The 24,569-nt window shown below is 41.1% G+C and overlaps 1 protein-coding gene across 1 annotated transcript in view; it reads left to right on the plus strand.

Annotated features, from left to right (window-relative positions):
* Positions 1-13,509: 13,509 nt before the first annotated feature.
* The window catches only part of DCDC2C (doublecortin domain containing 2C), a 37,820-nt gene continuing 26,760 nt past the window's right edge, over positions 13,510-24,569 (plus strand). Inside the window, exons 1-4 of the mRNA XM_042457514.1 lie at positions 13,510-13,613; positions 13,942-14,258; positions 19,336-19,384; positions 23,279-23,355. Of these exons, the coding sequence (XP_042313448.1) occupies positions 13,960-14,258; positions 19,336-19,384; positions 23,279-23,355 (425 nt within the window). The 5' untranslated portion in view covers positions 13,510-13,613; positions 13,942-13,959. The remainder of the gene's footprint in view (positions 13,614-13,941; positions 14,259-19,335; positions 19,385-23,278; positions 23,356-24,569) is intronic.

Consider the following 24,569-nt stretch of genomic DNA (forward strand, 5'->3'; position numbering starts at 1 on the left):
TGTCAACCCTAAAATACCAAATGTCACACAAGGGAGGGAGTTACCTTGATATAGTTTATGAGAATACAGTCAAGACAAGCTGAGATCAGTTTTCCAGTTCAGCTCCTTATGTGCTTCATTCCTACCAAAATTATCTGTTGAAGAAATGCTCTGTGTATCTTGGGATATGCAAACACACACTGTGGTGTGATACTAGTCCTCATAAGCAGCTCCCTGAAGAGACTATAAATACTCATGCAGTGGTATTAGTCCTTATCTATCAGAGCAGACTACAGCTCCCATAGCTGGGTGGGGGAGCTGTCATCCAAATGTTTCTAAACTCTAATTCTTTCTCTCCCCCTCTCACACCCTCTCCAGAGCATACTGTAATGTCCAACTTATTTGCATCAGCTAACACAAACATAAAATACAATCCAGTATAGTGGTTAGCATGTTGTACTTTAGGTGGAAAGATCTGGGTTCCCATCCTTGATACAGCTTAAATTCACATTGTTACCTTGCAGCCAGTGTCAGAGTGTAAGGCCCACCTTACAAGGTTATTATTAGCATAATATGTGGGTGTTATTGGACTTAATCCAAGCCTATGTATTCCTCCCTGAACTTAATGGGGGATACAGATGTCCCATTCAATTATGCAGCTATTTCTTTTTTAAAGACAAATGGGACTTATTTTAAGCAACTTTTGGATCCAGAAGGTGGCATAGGTCTGTGAACTAAGAGGTATAGATTTCTCTTATCCCAATTAGCTTTAGAATGCAAGAACTCCCTTGCTGGTACTTTTCTTTCTCTCCAGGTCTATTCCACAGACACAGGCTCCTTCTCATATGTCCTAAAGCCAACTGCAGTCACTGTAATTCTTGCATCTCATATCTGAGCTTAGCTCAGGATGCTCCATCAAGTCTGGAATATAATCTTTTCCACATGCTCAGTGAGCCAAAATGGCATACCATTCAACGTGCCATGATAAAAAGCACACTTTTCAAGAGCAAAGGCCAGTGCTACCTTTAGTTAGAGTGAAGCAACCACTTTAGGATACAAACCAGTAGCTGCATAAATGATGATGATGATGGTAGTTGTTGTGGTGGCGATGATGATGATGATGATGTGGCTACTCCCAGGTATAGGTCTTTTCAGGTTTTTCTGCCTCTTTTCCAAACTATCTTGGCTATCTTTGGGTACTATCTGTCTAAACCTGTGTAGAAGGAGAGGATCCCGTTTACTTTTTTGCCTCAAGTACATGATGTCCTGGAAAGCCCAGAGCAATTCAAACCCATCAAACAGACTCTGGAGTGGGAAAAACAACAACAAAAATCATTTCAAACAATGGTTGCATATATATGGTATAAATGCTATTCTCTTGCTGTTTTAGGAGCTTATCACATGGCTTAATAAATCAATTTACCTCTACCCAGTTTAAATTTTAATTTGGGTGGCATCCTGATATTATCGCAAAGTTTTTGTTGCCTAATTTGCCACCTAGATACAGCTTAATATGTTTTTTTTTGTTTTTTATTTATTTATTTATATACTGCTATTCCAAAGATCCTAGCGGTGAACAGCAAGTAAGCTAATTAGCAAGTAAGCTAATTTGCCCCCAACAGTCTGGGTACTCATTTTAGCTCCCTCCTCGGAAGGATGCAAGCCTGAGTCGAGCTTGGGCCCTTTTGCTGGTCTTGAACGCGCAACCTTGTGGTTTTGAGTGAATGGCTGCAGTACAGGCATTTAACCACTGCGCCACCAGCTTGGTTCCATCTCGCTTCCAGGAGCGCTCTGGCAGCCATTTTCTCAACTCAGAAAACTCCTGGATTTGAAAAGAGCCACAAAGAGGGCTCCTGGAAGTGGGGATGGACCCGGGCTGTATTCGGGCGGCAGATTTGGCAGCAAAAACCTTCTGATAACATCAGGATGCCCAAATTAAGCTTTAAGCCGATAGAGGTAAGCCGAATTCAAAAGCCAAATGATAAACTCCTTAGATTCCCAGAGTCCTAGTCCAACATGCAAACCACTAGAACATACCAGCTCTCACAATACATTGGCTTGTTGGTACAGACTATGTTTACCAAGCTGGATTTACTTCTCTATGTATTTTTCTTTTTACATTTTATATATCTAATATTGTTTGTTGACATGGATTTCATAGGCATATTGTATCACGTGACACTACTAGTACAATGAATGCCTTAATATAAACAGTGTGCTTTATTTAGTCTAAGTCCTGCAGAAAAGTTGTTAGGCCTACTGTCTTCATAACTTACTCAAACTTTGAGTGGCTTCTCTGCCACTCCTCCTGTGCTGGACCAGTTCCATGCTACTGCTACTTCTGAGGTCTATATATTTTGTTACCTTCACCACTGGTGGAGCATCTTGGCTGCACTGAGAGCAGAGATTCTAGTGGCAGTAGTACAACCTACCAACTTTTCTGTAAGTAGTTAATGCTAAAGAAGCCCTCTCCCCCCCCCCCCCTGCATTTTGAAGTCTTTTCCTTGTGTACAGAGAAAGGCATTTAAAGGAGACAAGATAGTGATTCCAGCTGTTTTAAGGCAAGATATTATGAACTGGCATCATGCCTCACATCTGAACACTGGTGCCTAAGACAAGCAGGAGTGCATCTTCTGGACAGCCATGAAGACCCACTTGAGGACATTCATAGGAGCAGAACAGTATGAAGTATGCAGGGAATACAGTGACAAACAACAAAAAGAGATGTTGAACCCACATGGCATTCTCTCCTACCCTTGGAAGGAAATAGGAACCAACTTGTTCAATATCAAGGACAGGAGACTTGGCATCACTCTGTACAGGAGATAAAGTCTGTTTCAGCATAAATACCCTAAAGGCACCAGATCCAGTCTGATTGTGGAAGCTAAGCAGGGTCAGCCCTGGTTAATACTTGGATGAGAACCCAGCAATGAATACCAGGTGCTGTAGGCTATATTTCAGAGAAAGGAACTGACAAAAACCACTTCTGGATATTCTTAGCCTAAAAAAATCCTATGAAACTCATAGGAGCCACATAAATCAACAGGTGACTTGAAGACATGGACACACTCACAATTATGTGAAAAAAGAATGACAAAGAGGCATCCTTCAGAATGTAGTGGGAGACAATTCCTAAGAAACTGTTACAGATAGTGGCCAACAACTGAGATATAATCAAAGGCAGTTGTGAACTGCAGGCAAAATGGAAACACAATTAAATAAACAAATTCAGGACAAGGACCAAGAGAACTTAGACAACTGATCAGTTGCCACTGAGTCCCACATGGGGAAGGAAGCTGCCAGGAATTGCACAAAGGAAAGAGACACTAGCAAAGTCCAGTGTACAAAACAATGGTGCTGACAGCACAGAAGAAAGCATAGTACTCAGAATAAAAAAACAAGGAGATGGAAGTTGGTACCACATCCAGCATACCTGAATGATTATGAGACTTGGAAGATCACAATAGGCCAGCGATAAAGGCTACATCATTACGATGGGCTGTGTGCTGGTAACCTTCAGTTTGTTGTTGTTGTGTGCTTTCAGTTCATTTCTGATTTATGGCAACCCTAAGGTTAACCTATCAAGGGGTTTTCTTGGCAAGATTTGTTCAGAGGGGGTTTGCCATTGCTAATCCTCTTAGGCTTAGAGCAGGGGTAGGCAACCTGCGGCCCGGCAAGGCCTTGGGACCGGCCCCAGCCCGGTCCTGCCGCCGATTGCCGCCGGACCCTTTGGCCTCTCGCGTGAGGGCGTGGGGCCTTTGGTCTATCAGGAGGAGGCGGGCAAGGGGGGGCAAGAGGCAGGCAAGGGGGGCAAGCGGTGGGCAAGGGGGGCAATTGTCTATAGAAGCCTCCGAAACATGAATTTATATTAACATTTTTCAAAAAATCAGCAAATTTTTAGCATGTCCTCCATTTTTTTAAAAAAAAGTGTCCTCCATTTGAAATTTTTGTCCTACATTTGACCCGATTTATTTATTTATTTATTTATTTTAAAATTATTTAATTATTTATTTTTTTGGCTTCGGCCCCCCAGTTGTCTGAGGGACAGCAACCCGGCCCCCGGCTCAAAAAGGTTGCCTACCCCTGGCTTAGAGCATGCACCTTACCCAAGGTCACCCAGTCGGTTTCATGGCTGATCTTGGAATCAAACCCTGATCTCCAGAATCATAGTCCAACTGCTAAATAGCTTTTGTTGTTGTTGTTTTTAGAATCTATCAAAAAGAAAGATATCACAATATGTAGAGGTGTCCAAAGTAAAACTAGCAGTGGCATGAAATAAAGAAATATCAGGAAGCATGGAAAATGAGTCACTCACAGTCCATGAGCTAGGCATGGAGAAGATTGTAGGCTGATAACTGCTCACTATGACTTATACTAAATACTGTAAAGTTCATGGTTTACAGTGAGATGAGAGTAATGCTTTCATTATATAGTGTCTAATGAAACAAGGAAAACCAATCTGGGGCAATTTGGTGGTGGCTGAAGTATTTCAGGATTCTAGGCAGTAGTTTGTTGTTGTTACTATATGCATTCAAGCCATTTCCAACTTATGGTGACCTCAAGGAGAACCTATCATGGGATTTTCTTGGTGAAATTTGTTCAGATGAGGTCTGCATTACCTTTCTTTTTGAGAATGAGAAAGCATGACTTATCCAGGTTCACCCAGTGGGTGTCCATGGCCAATTGACCTGAACCCTGCTCTTATAGAGCCCTAGTCCATACTCAAACTTCTACATCCTACTGGTTCTCGCTCATTAATACAGTGGTGAATTTTGAACTGCAAACATCAATTTTACAGTATCAATAGCCACACTTCACTAGAATCCAAAAATTCAGGTAGCTGTACTGATCTGTTTCCATAAATTAGTCCTAGCTGTTTTCAGCTCCACCAGTCATAGGTTTTTTTGTAAACCTAATAGAACTAAATTGCACATTGAAGATCAAGCCATGCAAAAATAGTTTGCATTAAAACAGGTATAGCTCACAATAAATACAACATTTATAGGAAAAGCCATCCCCCCATCTCCAGCTACTGTGAGAAGTTCTTCTAAGCTTAGGGGAAACTGAAAAACCTCAAGGGTGTAGCTGGTGAGGTTGTCACCCATCGTAATACAAAAAAGTCAAGGGACTTCCATCCTGCTGGCCATAGTTTCTGTGAACCTGTTCCCCTTTCTTCCCACTACATATCACCCCAAAAAGAGTTCTCAACTGTGGCAGAAGATGTGGAGCTCACCAATGACACCCTGTTCTCCCATGACACTATTCCGCTTCTATCAGTACAGTGGTCCTTCCACATTCACTGGGGTTAGGGGTGAAGGACCCCCGTGAATAGAGAAAAACTGTGAATTAAAAAAAAAACACTTCTCCAGGAATCTCTGGAGCTTCCAGCATGACTCTGTGGTCAACATCTGCCAGAAGCTGATCTCAGAATCACGCTGGAGGACCTAAAAATGCCTAGAGAAGTGTTTTGTCTCAGAACTTCTAGATTTTCCAGCACAATTTTATGGTCAACTTCTGGCAGAGTTGTATTGGGGGATCTAGAAATCCCTAGAGAGAATATATTAATCAAAACCACAAATAATCAAATCTGCAAAAGTCAAAGCCACAAATGTGGAGGGCCAATTGTAATAAGAACACCAGCGTTATAGGGATACAAGGGAGGTGAATACTGTCTTCCTTGCTGCTGCTGCTTCCAACTCACTGATGTGGAATCACTGTCTTCAATGTGTATAATGTATAAGTCAGCAATGGGACACTGAAGGTGGAGGGGGTGAAGAGAGAACAAAGTGGGTGGTAATTTTTATTGCAGATGGAGAGAATTTCAACTACCACCCACTGCCATGATCTTACTGCCTGTAATAAAGACAAAATACCCATTTTCATCTGACTTGGATTTCGGCCACTAATTCCAAATGTTTGAATAATTCCAGAGCCTATTGTTTCTCATCTTGCCAGAGTGCAAAAAGCAGTGGTAACAAATAATGAGAAAGCCATCACCAAGCCCCCCATTTGAGAAAAAAAAAAAGAACAAATTAAGGCAGTTAAAATGTTATCAAGGAGAGAGAAACTTGTCATGATTAACTGTCTCTCTCTTCCACTGAAGGAACAGCTGTCACTGTAGTTGCTATCAATTTAAGACAATTATTCGTAATGCATGCCAAAGGCTATAAAGTGCATGGTTCTCTTATGGAGATCTAAATGGAGGCAATATTTGTGTATGTAACTATTTGTTTGGGTCTCCCAAATTTCAGCCAGAAGGGGCACACAGCAAAGCTCCAACACAGCAAAAACACAGTACTATGCTGCCACACAGTGGACAAGATATCACAGGGAACCAAATATTTCACTGTTATCTATCCATTTAACATGGCATATTCCAAGAGCCTGAAAAAAAAGGCTTATCTAGAAAGTGGGGGAAAAGGCCCTGGAAGTACCTAAACTTTCCAGTTCTTTTTGTTCTGATTTTTTCCTCCACATTCATGATTTTGCATCCAAACTTTTTTCATGAATTATCCTGAGTTTCCCTCCCTCCCATGTGTCACATCTAAATTCAAGAAATGATTCAGAAATTTTCACCAGTTTCCACTAAGCCCTTTTTAATTATCATTCAGGAATTATAGTCAAAGTACTTTACTACAATATTACACAAGTAAAGCACAGAGTGACCAGATGTCCTAACTGCAAAGGAAGACAAGGCACTGTAAAATGCAGAACATTCCCAAATAAACACTCATATAAATATATATTCATGCTTCTTAATCATGCTCAAAATGCAGGACATTTTAGAATTCCTCCTGGACAGAAGGTTGAAATGGAGGGCATGTACTGGAAAAGGAGGACCTCTGGCCACCCTGGTTAAGCATTATGGCCATTTTCTTTTATTGCCAGATCTTAGGGGGGGGGGAGGTCTAGGGTTTGATTTTTTAAACTGTATTGTAATTTGATGTATTTTATTGTTGTAACCTGCCTGGATTCTTCATGATTGGGCGGGCTAGAAATAAATCATTATTATTAGTTGAATCTGAAATCTGAAAGAAAAGGGCTATGCTCCTTGGCAATGTCCTATCATTTCAGGAAACAGTGAGTGAATTTAAACTGACCTGGGAAGTGGGAATGAAAAGTACTTGGTAATGCTGGGAGTTTCTTGGGAATACTTTGGGATGGGGAAAACATCATATAGCCAAGCCCTCCCTCCAGTCCATCTGCCTTGGTCCAGGCCTCGGAGGTTGAGAGGAACTGCTGGACCTCTTACCCTTTCCCTCCACCACTCCTTTCTCCTTCTGTGTCATGTCTTTTTAGATTGTAAGCCCGAGGGCAGGGAACCGTCTAACTAAAAAGATTGCATGTACAGCGCTGTGTAAATTTACAGCGCTTCATAAATAAAGGTTAATAATAATAATAATAATAATAATAATAATAATAATAATCTCCAAAATAAAATTGGTGTGTACAGGAGCAAAACTTGGGACTTTCAAATACTTTTTTTCTTGTCTAGAGAAGCAATAAAAGAGCTTTTCCCCAGCAATAATAAACATATTACTGGGTTTACTACTACTGCTTTTATTATGTTGCAGAGGAGATCCATGTTTCAAGCATGGAAGGGAAGGGCTTACCTCAAAGGAGTTTGACATCTCACCATCCCTGCTCAGACCAGAGGCAACTAGTACTATTTTGTATTTGCCAGTATACCTCCCCACAGAGAATCACATGAAGGGAGCATCCCTGACTATTAAGACCATTTGCCCAGCACCCCAAAATCACAGAATGTATAAACTCATTTTTAAGCACTCTGATTTTCCGTTCTCTTCAAACCTAGCTTTACATGTTTTTCCACACCTTAAAATGAACATTTAGTGGCCAGAGGAGGATTCAGCTAACAGCAAAAGTATCTTCCAGAGAGCACCATCATAGCCATTTAATAAAAAAAGTGAAAAGCCTACTTTTTATCTTTTTTGTTTGTTTATTGTATTAATCATTGATGTATATGGGTCTTTGGTGGTGGTGTGTGCCTTCACATCATTTCCGACCTATGGCAACGCTAAGGTGAACCTATCACGGATGTTTTCTTGGCAAGATTTGTTTGGCGGAGGTTTGCCGTTGTTCTTATGAGGCTGAGAGCATGTGACTTGCCCACGATCACCAAGTTTCATGGCTGAACTGGGAATCGAACCCTGGTCTCCAGAGTCTTAGTCCAACATGCAAATCACTACACCATACTGGCTCTCATATAGATCTTTAGTGAGTAATATGAGGAGGAAAAAACCCTCAGGCTCCTGCGACAAAGGAGAGAAGACATGGAAAGCAAAGGAAGGAGAATTATTTCATGTTCAGTATAAGGGGTTAGGTAAATTAGCTGTACCCATTATATTTACCTTGTATGAATTACAAGTTAGTAGCAGATTGTTAAGGATTAAAGCCAACTCTGACATTTTTCTGACAATAACAATATGTATTATGTAAAGAAAGCCCCTTTGGACAGTTAAAAACGTTTGACGTTTCAATGTAATACTTATTGTCCTTTTGGTTTAATGGATTTTGTTCACTGTGTTAAATAAGTAACTGCAGGGATTGATTTTATAGCACGCAGGCCTACTGGAACATATGTTATTATGTGAAATTGCTTGTTAGGCCTGGGACAGGCAATGAGAGGATTACAAGTTTTTTAATCATTTACACAAGCAGTTCAGGAAGCAAAATGACTCCCGAATTAAAGAGTGACATGTTGCAACTCTATTACAAGGACATTCACATTACAAAGACACACATTCTTTGTTTTTCTCCTTTTCATCTACCCCTGTCCCAACACACACACACACACACACACACACACACACACACACACACAGAGAGTGCAAATGTTTTGATGATGCCAATTCTTTAAAGCTTTTTGTTCTGATTTGGAATCAACATGGTTGGAGAGAAATGAGTTACAGCCTCTTGTACACAAGCCTGGAGGTCCTCTAGATCCTGGATAACCTTGTACACCAGACTGTCTGTTGTATCCCTTTAAACCCATTTGGCTCAGCTTTCCATAAAATGAAAGCCCATTGCGACCACATGAACCTGAGATAAGGTGAAAATCAGAAAGGAAAAGGTATGAGGACATACATACTTCTAAGCAGTGATATCCTTAAACCCTGGTGCAATCTGGTGTGTGTGTGGTGGTGATGGTGGTGGGGCTATGGGGGGGGGGGAATAGGAACAGTGAAATAGGAGACTAGGACATGGGACAGTGGATGCAAACTACAGGAAAAGAGATTCCCCCTCAACATTAGGAAGAACTTCATGACAGTAAGAGCTGTGACAGTGGAAAACACTCTCTCAGAGTGTGGCGGAGTATGTTTAAAAATAGTGTGGCTGGCCATCTGTCAATGGTGCTTTGATTGTGTGTTCCTGTATGGCAGGGGGTTGGACTGGATGGCCTTTGGGGTCTTTTTCAACTCTATGATTCTATCATGTGGGAGGCACCAAATGAAGGCATTATTATATCAGTTATATCCATGATGGCGAACCTAAGGCACACTGTACACGCAACCGTGTGCATGGGAGCCCACTGCCATTAGAATCAACAGGACTTGAGGTCCCTTGTATTTTCGCATACACAGGGGGTCCAGAACTGATCCTCTGCATATACAAAAGGACCACTGTATACTTTACTGCTTTTTCTTCATTATTATTCATTTCCTTATTCTTCAGCCCTCCTTATCCACTGATTTTTTATCCACTGATTCAAGCACCCACAGCTTGAAAAAACTTTAAAAGCATGCAAATTTCCATAGGCAAACCTTGATTTTGCCCTTCTATTTAAGAGGCACTATTTCCCCAGACTAACCTCTCATCATATAGACTTGGATTGCCCTCATTTCTCCAAAGATCTCTCCCCGATCCTGCCTATTTTAAATTTAGTTTATTTTAAAATTGAATTTTAATCTGTATTTATCATGTGGCTATTTTGGTGTTAGTGTAATTATAATGCTATTTTAGTTTAGGTAAGGGATAAGAGATATATAATTTTGATTATGTTGTGTTATGTATTTCATGTATTTTATGTAACCTGCCTTGATCGTTTGGGAAAAAGTGGGATATACTGTAAATACATTATTATTAATTTTACTATTGCCATTATATTGAATGGGACTTGAGCATCCATGGATTTTGGTATCCACGGGGGTCCCAGAACCAGACCCCAACGGATATCAAGGGCCCACTGTACTATTCCCTTTGCTCAAATGAACATCCTTGCCTATTGTTTTATTAATCTGTTTTATCGCTTCACCCCAACATTTCTGAACAAAAAAACAATCCCACCACATATACATATATGCTTTGGAAGCATGTGTCATCTGAATGCACTACCGTGAAAATGGTTGGAAACCACTTTATTTAGCCCTTGTGTTTCACCTGAGCCAGCCAAGGAAGCCACAGCCCTGAGACTGCAAGAACTGAGCAGGACAGTTGATAACAGCAAGACTGGAGGTCTCCCATTCATGGGCTTGCAAAGTCAGCTTGAGCGCAAATAACAAGTTTTTCCTTGGGAGAAAAGTGAAGTGTTTGTGTGTGTAACAAAATTTGCAATTTTAAAATGAACTTTATATTATGCATTTTAATATTATTTTATATCTAAAATGCACACGCACACACATATGTGTGTACATATATATGTGTGTGTACTGTATATACTCATGTATAAGTCTAGAAATTTAGGTCAAAAAATTGACCCAAAAAATCTGAGTCAACTTATCCACGGGTCAATGTAAGTAGTGTATTTTAACTCTTATTTAAAAGAAGGAAAGACCCCCTTGTCAAAGGCAAGAGTATAATCTGTCCTGGGAGCACTGAACCCCTCTACTCTCTCATCCCTCCAGCCTTAAGACTAAGCACAAAGAGTTATGTCTGCTGGAATTTTGCAAGTTCTTTGACATTGTTTTGCTTTGCTTCATCCTTTAGATCCTTTGCTATATGCCCCTGAGTTTAACCCTCGACTTTTCCACAGGTCATAGCAAAATCCATAATTCTGGTGCCGAAACTTGACCTCGACTTATTTTGTTAAATTTAGGTTATTTTGCTTATTATGGATATTATGTTGTATTATATGTATATCTATGTAAGCCACCTTGATCCGTTGGGAGAGGCAGGGTACAAATAAATTATTATTATTATTGTGTGTGTTTATATCTGGTTGTTGTTGTTGTGTGCCATTATATTAAGGGTCGAAACCACATTGCAGAAATAATCCTCTTTGAGATCGCTTCAACTCCTCTGGCTCAGTGCTAGGGAATCCTGGGAATTTTAGTTTGTGGCCCCAGAGCTCTGTAACAGAGAAGGCTAAATGTCTCACAAAACTACACTTCCCAGAATTCCCTAGCATTGAGCCAAGGCAGTTAAAGCGTTCTCGAACTGGATTATATCTGCAGGTTGTTTTGGACCAAGGATAGACTGGGACGTCACAGCACAGCTGTATGCATGTTGACAGTATTTGCAGCCTCACTGCAGAAATAATCCAGTTCAAGACTGCTTTTGCTCAGTGCTAACAAATCCTGGGAATTGTAGTTTACTGTAGCACCAGAGCTCTCCAACAGAGAAGACTGAACGGCTAACAAAACGACAAATCCCAGAACTCCACAGCCTTGAGCCATGGCAGTTAGTGGTGTCAAAATGGATTTTTTTCTGTAGTGCGGATGCAGCTTAGATGACTTTGAGTAAGTCACACACTCTCAGCCTCAGAAGATGGCCATGGAAACCCCCCTCTGATGAACATGCCAAGAAAAACCCGATAGGGTCGCCACAAGTTGGAAATGACCCTTATGGTGACACACCACCACCACCACCAAACATCAAAAGACAGCTTCATGTTTTGAATAAGTCTTGGAAGTCTTTAAACAGAAGCTGGATGGCCATCTGTTGGGTATGCTTTGATTGAGAGTTCCTGCATGGCAGAAGGAGGTTAGACCGAATGGCCCTTGTGGCCTCTTCCAACTCTACGATTCTATGATTTTGATATTGAAATATTATTTACATTCCTAAAGTCCAGAAATTGACAAAAGTACCTAAATTGAGGTGTGTGTGTGTGTGTGTATTCTGTCAAAAAAGAGAGCCAGTGGTTGCAGTGTTGGACTACTTCTGACTCTAGAGAACAGGGTGCCTGCCATTCATATTTCAGCCACGAATCATGAAAACTTTGGGTGTGTCACACTCTCTCAACCTCAGAGGAAGGCCATGGCAAACCCCTTCTGAAGAAACCTTGCCAAGAAAAGCCCATGCACTGCCTTTGGGTTGCCATAAGTCGAAAAAGACTTGAAGGCAGAACAGTCAGGAGGAGGGGAAGGGCAATTTCCAGTGCTGAGTGTAGTGGATTTGAGCATTGGACCATGACTCTCGAGACCAGGGTTCGATTCCTGTTCAGCCATAAAGCCCACTGGGTGACCTTGGGCAAGTCACACTCTCTCAGCCTCCTCAGGGGAAGGCAATGGCAAACCCCCTCTAGACAAATCTTGTCAAGGAAGTCTTATGACAGGTTCACCTTAGGTTCTTGCTAAGTCAAAAACCAATGAACTAGTGCTGTGTGTGTGTGTTTGTATGGCTTTTTGGATCACATACAATTCCCACAGAGATGCAGAGTGGCTTAGTGGTCTGAATCTTGGACTCATATGACTCTGGAGACCAGGGTTCGAATCTCAACTCGGCCAGGGAAACCCACTGGGTGACCTTGGGAGAGGCACACTCTCTCAGCCTCAGAAAATTGCCAAAGAAAACCCCAGTATAGTTTCCCCCCCTTAGGGTCGCCATAAGTCGGAAAGGACTTGGAAAGCACACACCAGTGAACTAGTTAGTGGGGGGGGGGGGGGGGAACACAAGAAAACAACCCTTTTTGGACCACAGCAAGCAGCTCCCAGAGCCCAGTTGGTGGGAAAGGAGGAGGATTGTGGAGGGGCTGTTGCCCAACAAGCAGAGCAACCAGATGCCCTAGCCATGAAGAGGGCGAAATGGAGGACCTTGAAGGAAAAAAACATTTTATTTTTAATTTAATTTCTATAGGTCGCCTTTATCCCAGAAAGGGACCCAAGGCGACTCACAAAAACAAAAACAAAACGGAGGACAGAAACTCCACACTCAAAAAAGAACACTCCTATAAATCCCATGGTCACAAATGGAAGGACCTTTGGAAGGAGAGAAAGATGTAGCACCGTCAAGGAAAAAAAATCTATTTTATTTTCATTTCTATAGGTCGCCTTTCTCCCAGAAAGGGACCCAAGGCGGCTGGCAAAAAACAAAACCCCAAAACAAAGCAACAACGGAGGACTGAAACTCCACCCTCCAAAACACACACACACACACACACTCCTATAAATTCTTGCCTCTTCTAAGCCACTCTCAGAATGGAAGAAGGAGCTTTGGACATTCGAAGGAGAGAAAGAAAAGCAAATGTAGGGCAGCACTCTTGAATGTAACGCCATGCTCCGAATGGTGGGGAAAGGGAGGGGAAAAGTCTGAGCTCCAAAGCCTCCTTAGAAGCCTCCAAGTCAATTCAGCCTTGGAAGGAAGCCGCCTTTCCAAAAGGTAGCAGAGGCGAGGCAGGGCAGGGCGCTTTGGCCACTCACTGGCCTCTTCCTCCCTCTTTGCGCGCTTTCATGGCTGTGAGTGAGTCACAATCCCTGCCTTACTTGGCATGACGTCCAGCTCTTTGGGGTCTCACAAGTGGGGGAGCTGACCCCTTGGAGGGAAGACCTGGGGGGCTGTGGGGTGGGCTGGACCCACTTTGGGAAGGCTATGAAGTAGGGAGCTTGGAGAAGGAAGGTCCAGGCTGAGGTCAGGCATTCTTCTCTGGAGCCTCCTCCACCTCCAGTCCTCTTTGCCTGGTGAATGGGAAGTGAATGGGAAGGCCACAGCTGGGGCTCTTCCTGGCTTTGGATGCACTGTGGGGCCATTGCTCTGACCACTACCCCTTCCTTCCCCCATCACCAGCCTTCCATCTTTTGAGCCATGGTGGGAGCTGCCCGGTCCCGGCAGGCATACAGCTTGACCGACATCACCCCCGCCCGGACCATTTGGGTCTACCGGAATGGGGACCCCTTCTACACGGGTCGGAAGTTTGTCATCAACCATCGCTACGTGCCCAACTTCGAGGCCTTCATGATCCAGCTGAACGAAGGGGTGCCCACGCCCTTCGGGGTGAGGAACATCTACACCCCTCGGCAAGGGCATTCGGTCACCGACCTGCCCGACTTTCAACAGGGAGGCAGATACGTGGTGGCAGGCCGGGAAAGGTTTAAGAAACTGAAGTAAGTAGGAAGGTGGCCAAGAAATGGTGCCCCCGGGCAGATCTTGGGTGACACAAGCCTCCAAATGGTCAAATAATTTTGTTCCCCCCTTTTTAAAAGGGTTCTTGTGGTTCTGGAAGGTTCTGAGATATTCCCGCTCTAGATTAAAAATTTAAAATATTACTCTTGCACCTGTATTCTTAAATAGTAAGGTGTTTGACAGTATACTGGGCCTTCTACATTTGCTGGGGTTGGGGTACAGGACCCCCATCAAAGTGCAAATAAAGAACACTATTATGAAAGTGCAAATGAAAAACTATTTTTTTAAGCCTGAGAGGACACCTCTCTAGGAATTTCTGGGTCCTCCAGAGGAACTCTGTGGTCAACATCTTCCAGACATTGACCATAGAATCACACTGGAGGACCTACAAATGCCTAGAGAAGTGTTTTCTCTCATAATCTCTAGGTCCTCCAGCACAACTCTGTGGTCAACCTCTGGCAGAGTTGTTCTGGGGGACCTAGAGATTCCTAGAGAGAACGTTTTAATCAAATGCGCAAATAATTAAATGAGCTAAAGTCAAATTTACAGAAGTGGAGGGCTAGCTCCACAACAGCAATCTGTGTGTCATATGTGGCACCCAAGTGTACCATTGAGAAATGGCACTGTGACATTAAGGACTCCATTTTGCGAAGAGTATTGTGGATCCTAGAGTCAGTATGGTATAGTGGCCTCATGTTGGACTGTGACTGGAGACCAGGGTTCAAATCCCTACTCACCCATAGAAATCCAGGAGAAACCTTGGGTGAGTCACACTCTCTCAGCCATAGAGGAAAGCAATGGCAAACCCCCTCTGAACAAATTTTGCCATGATAGATTTGCCTTGGAGTTGCCATAAGTTAGAAATTACAGCAAGGCAATTGACAACAATCGTAGTAGATCCTTCTACCTTTCTGATTTTGTTTTGGGGCCACCTGTATTGTTTGCCTAGTCCTCCTGCAACAAGGTGTAGGGTTTGGCATCCTTGAGGGCATGCAACCATGTAGAAATGCCGCCAATAGATAGGGTAGTCTAGAACAGTGCTTTCCAAACTATTTGAAGTGGAGGACAGGCAATTATATTTTCTCTTTCGTGGTGCAAGCTTATGGTCCTGCTTCCTGTTGCATTTTCTCTACCTATGTTGCCTTCCTCTTTTAGATTCTTCTGTTTTAAAGGGATCTAAAACAGTAGATTTGCTCTTCTGTCTGTCCTTTCTTCTCCTACCAGGATGAGTAAGATAAGACGGGCATGTAAAAAAGATCTCTCTTTTACTTATATGCCTCTTTCCACTTGAGTTGGGCAGTTGTCCAAGAAGGAACAGTTGCAGGACTCTTCTTGCCAAACCATTTTATAGAGAGTGGAAAGAGATAGCAAAGCATGGTCTGGGCTTTGCAAATAGCTAGTCGAAGAGGTGATGGTGCTTGGCCCATCATCCATTGGCCAAAACAACAGATGTTGCTAAAGAGTCTATACAGTGCCCTCTGTATCCAGGGATAAAGAATCAACTATCCACAATTTGAAAATATTTTTAAAAGTATACATTCCAAAAAGTAAACCTTGATTTTGACTTGATTTTATATGAGGGGTCTTGTTTTACTATTCCATTGTATTTAATGAGACGTGAGCATTCATTGATTTTGGTATCCACAGAGGGGTCCTGGTACCAAATCCCAGTGGATACCAAGGGCCCACTGTATTTACGTTAGTGTCCAACATCTTCCTATATTAGTTTCAGAAGGTTGAGGGTGTCACCCATTTAATTTGGGACAGGGACATTTCCATGTTTAACTCTGGTTCTTTTATCATAGGGTTGTAAGGAACCTCATAAATTATAATTACGTAAAGATGGTGCTCAAGTCTTTCTTACCAGTCCTGAGCAAATTTACTCATATTTATAGCTCCCTAAGAGAATTAGAAACAGGGCACAAATACCCTAAACACTGCAGATTATGTCTGATCTTGGAAGCTAAGCATAGTCAGTCCTGGCTATGACTTAGATGGGAATCCACCAACAAATACCTGGTACTGTAGGCTATATTTCAGAGGAAGGAACTGACAAGACCACCTATGATTATTTCTTGCCTAAGGCAACCCTATGAAATTCATGCAAAGACAAAAACCACTTTGAACAAATCTTGCCAACAAAATACCATTATATGTTCACCTTAGGGTCACCATAATTTGGAAACAACGCACAATAACAAATTGTGGTGATGGCTGTTTAATAGTTTAAATGTACAAGTTTTAACATGTACATGTTAAATTCAGAGTGGTGATCTTGGCCTCCTTCGTTTTTGTTGGCAATCCTTTTCACAGTGATGAATTCCAATGTGAGTGCGTTGTCATTTTTTGTATCTGTGTTAAAATAGAAAGGTATAGATTGTCTTGTTGCTTTTTATTGTTAATTGTTGTTACGTTGCTAGTATTTATTATGTTTTAAATTTTATTTTTGATTTTGATTCTGTTTTACACTTTATGAGTTTGTGGTGTAAATCATATTGAGGGTTTTTTTTTAATAAAGAAAAGGAATGCATAAATTACATATTTCATAACAGTGGAATTGGAACTTGGGGTGATCTCCCCTTCCTTAAGGCTCTTAAAACATTCAGGGCACAATCCATATACAGTATAAATCTGCGTAAAATTTAGAAATAATGTGTAGATAATTGTTACAATTTATTTGATTAAATTCTCAACCAAATCGTGCTACAAAATTTAATTAATTCCCCTTCGTTGTGATATGTAATCATCGTTACCTCCACACATCAGATTCAATATAAAATAAATGGTGTACAGTTCCATTTGAGGGGATGGGTGTTCAAAAAGCTGGCTGGCTGAGTAGTGAGGCAGAGGAGGAGTGGAAAGGTGGCAAGGAAATGTATTAGAAAGAACAGGGTGAAAAGAATGAAGAATCAAGCAGATTCCCTCATGTGGGAAGGATTAACATTTCCCAGTTGCAACTCCTTGGAAATTGCCCCCTTATGTAGTAATTAGGCTGAGAAAATAAAATTGATTTGCTTCACTTCCCTGGGAAATATACTTGTGGGCCCAGCTCTACTAACACCCATTAGACAAGGAAAAGGACAAAACTTCCTTCTGTTCAACGAACTTGGGATTCAAGCCAGTAAAAATAAATGAATGGTAAAAATCAGTTGAGTCCTGGATAAGTACCATCTTTTAGCTTCACTTTCTCTTCTGTAAAATTAGAATAATACTTGTGGTTAGGAAAATTATGATGAAAGCAACTTCTTTACAGGTTGCAGTGTTATATATGTAATTAATAATGAAAGTGGAAACTATAAAATCTGTTTAAATTGGGAATGTTAATTAGTGTCCTCTCCTGTGTTTTATGCTTAGACTGGTTTATGGGTTCCTTATCCAACAATGTGATGCCTTTTGTATCAACTCATGCTTTAGAGACAGTTGCTTTAGATATGTAATTAAAAGGACAATGCTACTTGTCATGTACCCAAGCAATTAGTATTATGGCTTTTAGAAAGCAAGATACAGGAATGAGGAAAAAAACTCAGATATGGTCTATCATGCTAAGTACTATTCCAAGCCATGTAAAGCTGGGAATTTCCACTAACAGCTTAAGAAACAAAAGCAACATTGCTTCGTATCATTTAATGGTCGCATTCTTACTGCTGGCATTCTATACCTGGGGGTTACAGATCTGTAAGCGCTCCATATTCACTAACACTATATATTCACAGTCATGGCACTATTGCCACAATCATAAATGCATCTCAAACGTACTTCATCAGGCAGCAGCTGCATTGAGAGATGGCGGTCTTTTCAGCTGGCAATCTGGAAGCAAGATGACAACATTTCTACTTCCCTCCTGCCAGCAAGTGAGGCTGCAATTATCAGAAGCATGACCTCTGTCCATAATTCGCACTTGCTGACAATGTGGGGATGGAAACATCATCCTTCATTCCCATAGCTGAACAGCCCTTGATCCCTTGGTATTGCTGCTGCCTGTTAAAGTAGATTTGGAGGAGTTGGTCCAGAAGGCATTAGTTACACATTTGGAACTAAGCAGGCGATGTAGAAGTATAGGCCATTTTTTTTCTATCCAGAACCTTGAATTAGTGCATTAATTAATTAAGACTTCTCCTTCTCTGTCATAATTTCTGATAATGCAATTTGAAAATATTCTTTGGAAATATTCACTCAATGAAATGTTCCCATTTCCTCAGCCTTGTTAGTATTTGGGAACAGAGGAAATTGAATGCATTTCCTTCCTTCCCCAAAGTTCACTACTTTTAGAATGAGAATGGAATGCAGAATTTCAGCTGCAGCTTAAATAGATTTGTACTGTTTTTTTTTAAATAAGTGATTTGTGAAGTTTTGTGTTGGCTGGCCCTCACAAAACTGAAGGGTTGAAGACAGTAGAATATTTAAACTTTTGTCATATAAAATAAACAGAAAGACTCAGTTAAAACTTAGATGCTATTTATTGATAGAGAAGAATATTGTGAATTTACTACATGGTTTCCTTCCAATAATTAGGTATTTATGATGAAATGATTATACTGTACATGATGGAGCATGGCTTTGGTGTGGCTTCTGGACTCTTAGGACACATGTATCATTTAAACAGCATACCTCCAAAGTGACTCAAAGCAGCTTTATTTTGGCCTGTCTGTATCAGGCCGTTGTTAACTCAGCTATGCCTGTATTTGATGGTTCAGATCAGATAAAGAACTATTTTGGGGTTGATTTGACTAGTTCAGAGGTAGGAGTCCTAGAATGGGGCCTTACATTTGATGAAGTGTTAATACAGTAGTTGCTTCTAATACAGAGGAAGGAGTCAGGCCTGAAGACTGCAACTTCCAACAAGCATAGACAGCATAACTGATTGTGAGAAATTATGGGACTTGCAGTCCAACATTAACTATAGGGATGTATGATTCCCACCCCTGGAGTTGTTGAATCTATAAATGCTTCTGTAAAATACGAGACCAATGGATATGCTGTATTAGATGAAAACACTATAATTGAATATGTATAATACCTTTGAATTCTTTAAAAATCTAATCATATTTTTTTCTTCAGTTATTTTAATATAGGGGTAAAGAAACCATACAGAAAGAAGGAGGAAGTAGTAAGTATTTCATCTGTTCCATTTTTAATACTTGACAATAGGAGGAAGCAATTGCTAAGGTTTATCAGCCCATCATGTATCAAGCTAATTTAAAAGGACAAGTTCAAGACATGGTTGAAATGTCACCATTTTCTAGTTTGGCAGTGTTTAGCCACACTGAATTTATGATGGCATTTGATCTGTTGTGTATTAGGCCATCTGGATCCTACTTTTTAATTAGAATACTCTGTAAATGAAAAAGGTAAAATTTGTTATAAATAACTATAAAGCTATTTCTATTTTTTAAAAATGTTTTTGTTTCCATGTGTGTGCAAGCTAAAAAGTCTATGATAAATTAAACATCTTCACCATTGATTGGTTCATTGGTACATAAGTGAAGGGAGTGAATATAGTTACCATAAGATGCATCATTGATAGATGAAAGTAAGGTGGCTCTCTACATCAAGAACTAATGACTGCCTTCAGATGTCACAATATCATAATCAATACATAGTACAAGACTGATTCAAGAAGATTTGGATTCCTGTCTCATCAGGGATAAAATCTATGATAGTGTACTCTGCCTAATTGCTCCCACTTGTGCTCCAGTGGTGACAAGTGTGTTGCAATTTGATGGGAAGGACAAATGACAAAAATGTTGTGTTGAGTGAGAAGGTCATAACTTTATTGCTTGTAACGCCTGTTCAATCTTTCAGTGTTGAATGGAGCATGGGCCAGTATTTTTAATTGATTCTCTGATTGTCCAGTGCTCAGCCAACTCCACCCATTAGAAAAATCAAGGCAATGTCACACAAACACACTGCCTAAGACATCCAAATATCTCTCACATTCACCCAGATGCTATCCCATTGCATGACTGTCCATTCGATCAGCCACACATTGTGCAATCCTCCGCTGGTTCAGGGCATCACTGCATCGGTGTGCAATTGATACACTGGCAAAGCACAATCATGGAGCCCCCCCTTGCATGTTCCCTTCACCCTTGCTTCACCCCATGCCCCCTGTTGGACTGTCTGGTTTGTGTATATTGTTATTACATCCATTGGCATTGTCACACTTTCATTTTATTTCTTTGCTTTGCTGCAATCCCGCACTCATGTCAGGGCATTTATATGCAGACAGAAAGATGTGCATTTTCTGCCTTGGGTCGGACTATTACAGCTTCTTTTTGCTCTGATTTTTAGCCCCAGAGTGCAGCTTCAGTCCAGTTTCCAGCCACTTTTGAAGCATGCGTCATTTAAATGCCCTGCCTTTAAAGTAGCTGGAAACCACTTTATTTTGTCCAGCTGTTTCACCCCTTTGACTCCTGTATTTTTTTGGAAGTTATAATGATACAGGTCCAAAATATACTGCAGAAATAATCCAGTTTGAGACCACTTTAACTGCCCTGGCTCAATCCTAGGGAATTCTGGGAACTGTAGTTTTGTGAGAGCACTACTGTTTCCAGGATTTCCTAGCACTGAGCCAGGGCAGTTAAAGTGGCCTCAAATTGGATTATTTCTGCAGTGTGTTTTGGACCACTGACACTTATTGATTATTGTAGGTGTCATGCAGTAGGTAATAAACCTTTCTTGATGGATGCCTTTCCATGACAGCAAATAGCTCTTTTAGTTTCAAAAAGTCTTCTTACACTCATTTGTAACATACAACCAGATGATCAAATGGATCTTGGAACAGGTTTGAGTTTTTCAAACTCTTCCACTTGCCAACATAAAATTCTGTAACATCTCAACATTCTGAATGATTCAACAAGTTCTGTTTAGCCCAGAATTTAGAATTTTTTGAGTCTAGATTTTTAAACCTGAGGACCAACTGCTGATTCACGTTTCCTCCAATTTGAGACAGAAGTAAAGCTTTTAAAAGGCTGGTTTTATTAATATGCCTTTAATAGTATTCTTGAGCTTCTCACATTAGTTTTGTTAAGAGAATGCGTGCTAGTGTATGTATATATATTTCTTCCTGATTCCAGATACAGTTATTAGTCTGACCTTGAGACCATGTAATGCACATTCTTTAAATCATTTTTATTGGCTAGTATCTATAGAATTGTGCAAAAATACGTACTGTATTCCTGAGGGGAATTTGGATTTGTGTTTTCCCAAAAGGGGATCCTACAGTATTCAAGGTGCCCACTTTTGAAAGTGAAGATCAGATGCTTTTTTTCGTTGTGCTGCAATGCCCTTAATCCTTCCAATAGATTTGCACAATGTTTAGTAATACCATAGGAAAGCTTTTCCTGCAGTCCATTAAAAACAGGTGCCAGATTCATATGGCCCAATACAGACTGCCCAAGGAAGCTGCAGCGGACAAATGCACAGTTTCCTCGCACAGCAGAAAGAGTCCGCAAAAAGTGGATTCTTTTTGCGGCGCGATACTGATGCCACACTTGCAACATCATTATCGCACCGTGACGTGCAGACGCTAAGCGTCCGTCATGTCAAAATAGCAGCACCCATCTGTACAGGGCGCCGCCATTTTGACATACTGAATACGTGCTAGGGTTGCGGAGCGTCTGTAAGCGATGTCCCGAGGCAATCCTAGCACACCATCAGGACGTGCATCAAGCCCTGTCTGTACTGGACCTATGTCAACTGCTTAGTTAAGAAGACTTAACTATGTAATGTCTCCTGCCACAACCTTCCCTCATTCCACTCAAAGAGCTAGTTTTTGAATTGGGCAAAGGAGTTCCATTCAGATGGGGATTGGGGCTCAAGGAAGAGGATGTTTCCATTCCCTCTGACCAGCAAGTGAGGCTGCAACACAGGTCCTGCTTCTGATAGCTACAGGTTTGCTCACTGATCAGAGGAGGGTGGAAATGTCATCTTCCTTGTGCCTGGATCACCAGCTGATCCAGCTGCTGCATCTTAAAGTTAAAGGGGGGCATGATTACCTAGCCTTAGAGCAGCTGCACATTCTAGGTTACAAGCCAGTCACTGCAAACGCTGAATGCCAGCCAGTTTTTATAATTTAGTTTTAGCAAAGAATGTTGTAATGTAAACAGCGTTTCCCAGATTTTTACAAAATGTTAATAGCTCTGAGATCTAGGAATTTAGAAATTATTTTATCTTGATTACCCCTCCCCCAGCTGCTGTTTGTCTAGAAAGCTAAATGTGCAAGTACACCTGTGATACCTATAAGGTTCTCTGGAAGGACAAATAGCCACATCAAGTGGTGTGACATGTGTTTGTGTGTGGACTACACTGGGTGACACCCAGAATAGGGGTGCACATGCAACCTTTCTGGCTGCTCCGGCCCTGGGATTTCTCTTTTTGGCTGCTGGACCCCCGTGGCACTCCCTATGCACTGGATGACACCTGTCATGGGGACACCATCAGGAAGATTTTAAATAGGAAAATGCATTGGGGAGAGGATTAACTTCCCTATTTTGCCAGATTTATGGGTCCAGTCTCAATATTTCTCTCTTCCAGCTGCTGCCATTAACAATGGTTTAAAAATTGCAAGAGAGTTAGTGTTTCTTAATAATAATAGTGAAAGCCTTTCTACAAATGTCATCTGTCTAGTGGTGTATAACTCAAAATAAAGCAATACCTAAAAATTATAAGACCATATTAAACAGCATTAAAGCAATTTTTTAATGCTGTGTTTGGCCTGGGTTTGATTCTAAAGCAGGAAAACTTTGTCTTACTACTAGATTATCTGTTGCAAAGTTCATCCTTGCAAGCAGTTGCGATTGCGTCTTAGGAAGTAAAGAACAGGTATGAATTTGACCTTTAGAGTTCGGGCATATCTCTCCAAATTCATTATCTGAGTTTTTATCAAGTGCATAAATGATGATGTGATTGTGTCTCCACGTTGACTTTAAGTATGACATCTTGTAAACAAGATCTTGTAAACATCATGTAATCTTTGTGTTACTGTTCTTTCTTTTTGCAGATTCGACCAGTAGTCCACAGTAATATACAAGTACCTTCCAAATGGCATTCGATCTATAATAAGCCACGAAATATTAAGTAAGGATATATTTTAATTTATTTAGCAACAAAATAAGTAATTAACAAATTTTGTAATAATTTATATCCGTACGGAAAAAAAGCCTAATCTCTGCTCTGCCATGGAACTACCAGTAAATGAATGGGTTTGGAATAGTCAATATCTCAGCATAACTCATGTCAGGATCCTTGTGTAGAGAGTGGGAGAGAACCATATCAGTTATCCTAAGCTTAGAGAAAGGGTGAGATAAAAATGAACAAGTACAGAAGTTAGTTTGCCTTGTGCATGGGAAACATATCAGAGGAAGCTTTTCTTTAGTGCCTTTATAAAGCCTTTATCTTATATAGATAAATGGGGTTGTGGGGACTTGTCTTCTTCCTATGGAGCACTGTAGGAAGGTGAAGGTGACAAGACAGGGAGCCATTGAGAATCAGGCTGCCTGCTTGCTCATCATTGCCTTTCCTTTGTGACCAAAGTGAATACTGCAAGCTTTATGGTCTTCACTCCAGTTGGACAGAGTGGCATATATTGTCACTTGTTCCGCCAACCAGGGCAAGTTCTTCGTGAGCTCCTGTTCACCCTCCTAGCCTTACTTCCTTGTTTTCACTGATTCTAGTTCATGTTCTGTGTGCTTCTGTCACAACTATGCAGGGTGGGGCATGGGCTCAGGATCTGGAAAAGTTTTAAGTACCCTGAAATGGGTACAGCTCAGGTTTCCCTTACAGTATCTGAGGTGGGGAGTGAGACAGAAATGGCTCGCCCAAGCAGGCATTGACATGTTTCCAGCACCATTACAAGGACACGTAGGTGTTCTCACCTGGGAGGACTCCTGTTCAGTCGAGTCCCCATTGCCCCACTTTCATTCTCTGGCAGAGGCCAGAGGTTTGCTCTCATTAGGAAGCAAGTGGACTGGCCGATGCCCAGATCCTATCCCATGCATGTGCTAACTAACTGCACAATAAATAGTTGTGGTCGTTTTCAACTCAAAAGTGTATGTGGAGTTGCACTTCGACACACAACAGCAATATTACTCAGCAAAGAGTATGGTCAAATGATAGTTTCTTCAGAATAACAATGAAATAAATTCAAATAAAAGTTTACATGATTTTTTCAGCACAGAACCACTTGTATTTGGGATTGCTACTCTAACTTTTTAAAAACAAAACACAATAAATTTTTTTCTGAAATAAGTAAATAATTTGTGCTTTTCCAGAATTGTACTTAAGAGTTTTAT

This window comes from Sceloporus undulatus, chromosome 1, assembly GCF_019175285.1.
Source record: "Sceloporus undulatus isolate JIND9_A2432 ecotype Alabama chromosome 1, SceUnd_v1.1, whole genome shotgun sequence".
NCBI classification, from domain to species: Eukaryota; Metazoa; Chordata; class Lepidosauria; order Squamata; family Phrynosomatidae; genus Sceloporus; species Sceloporus undulatus.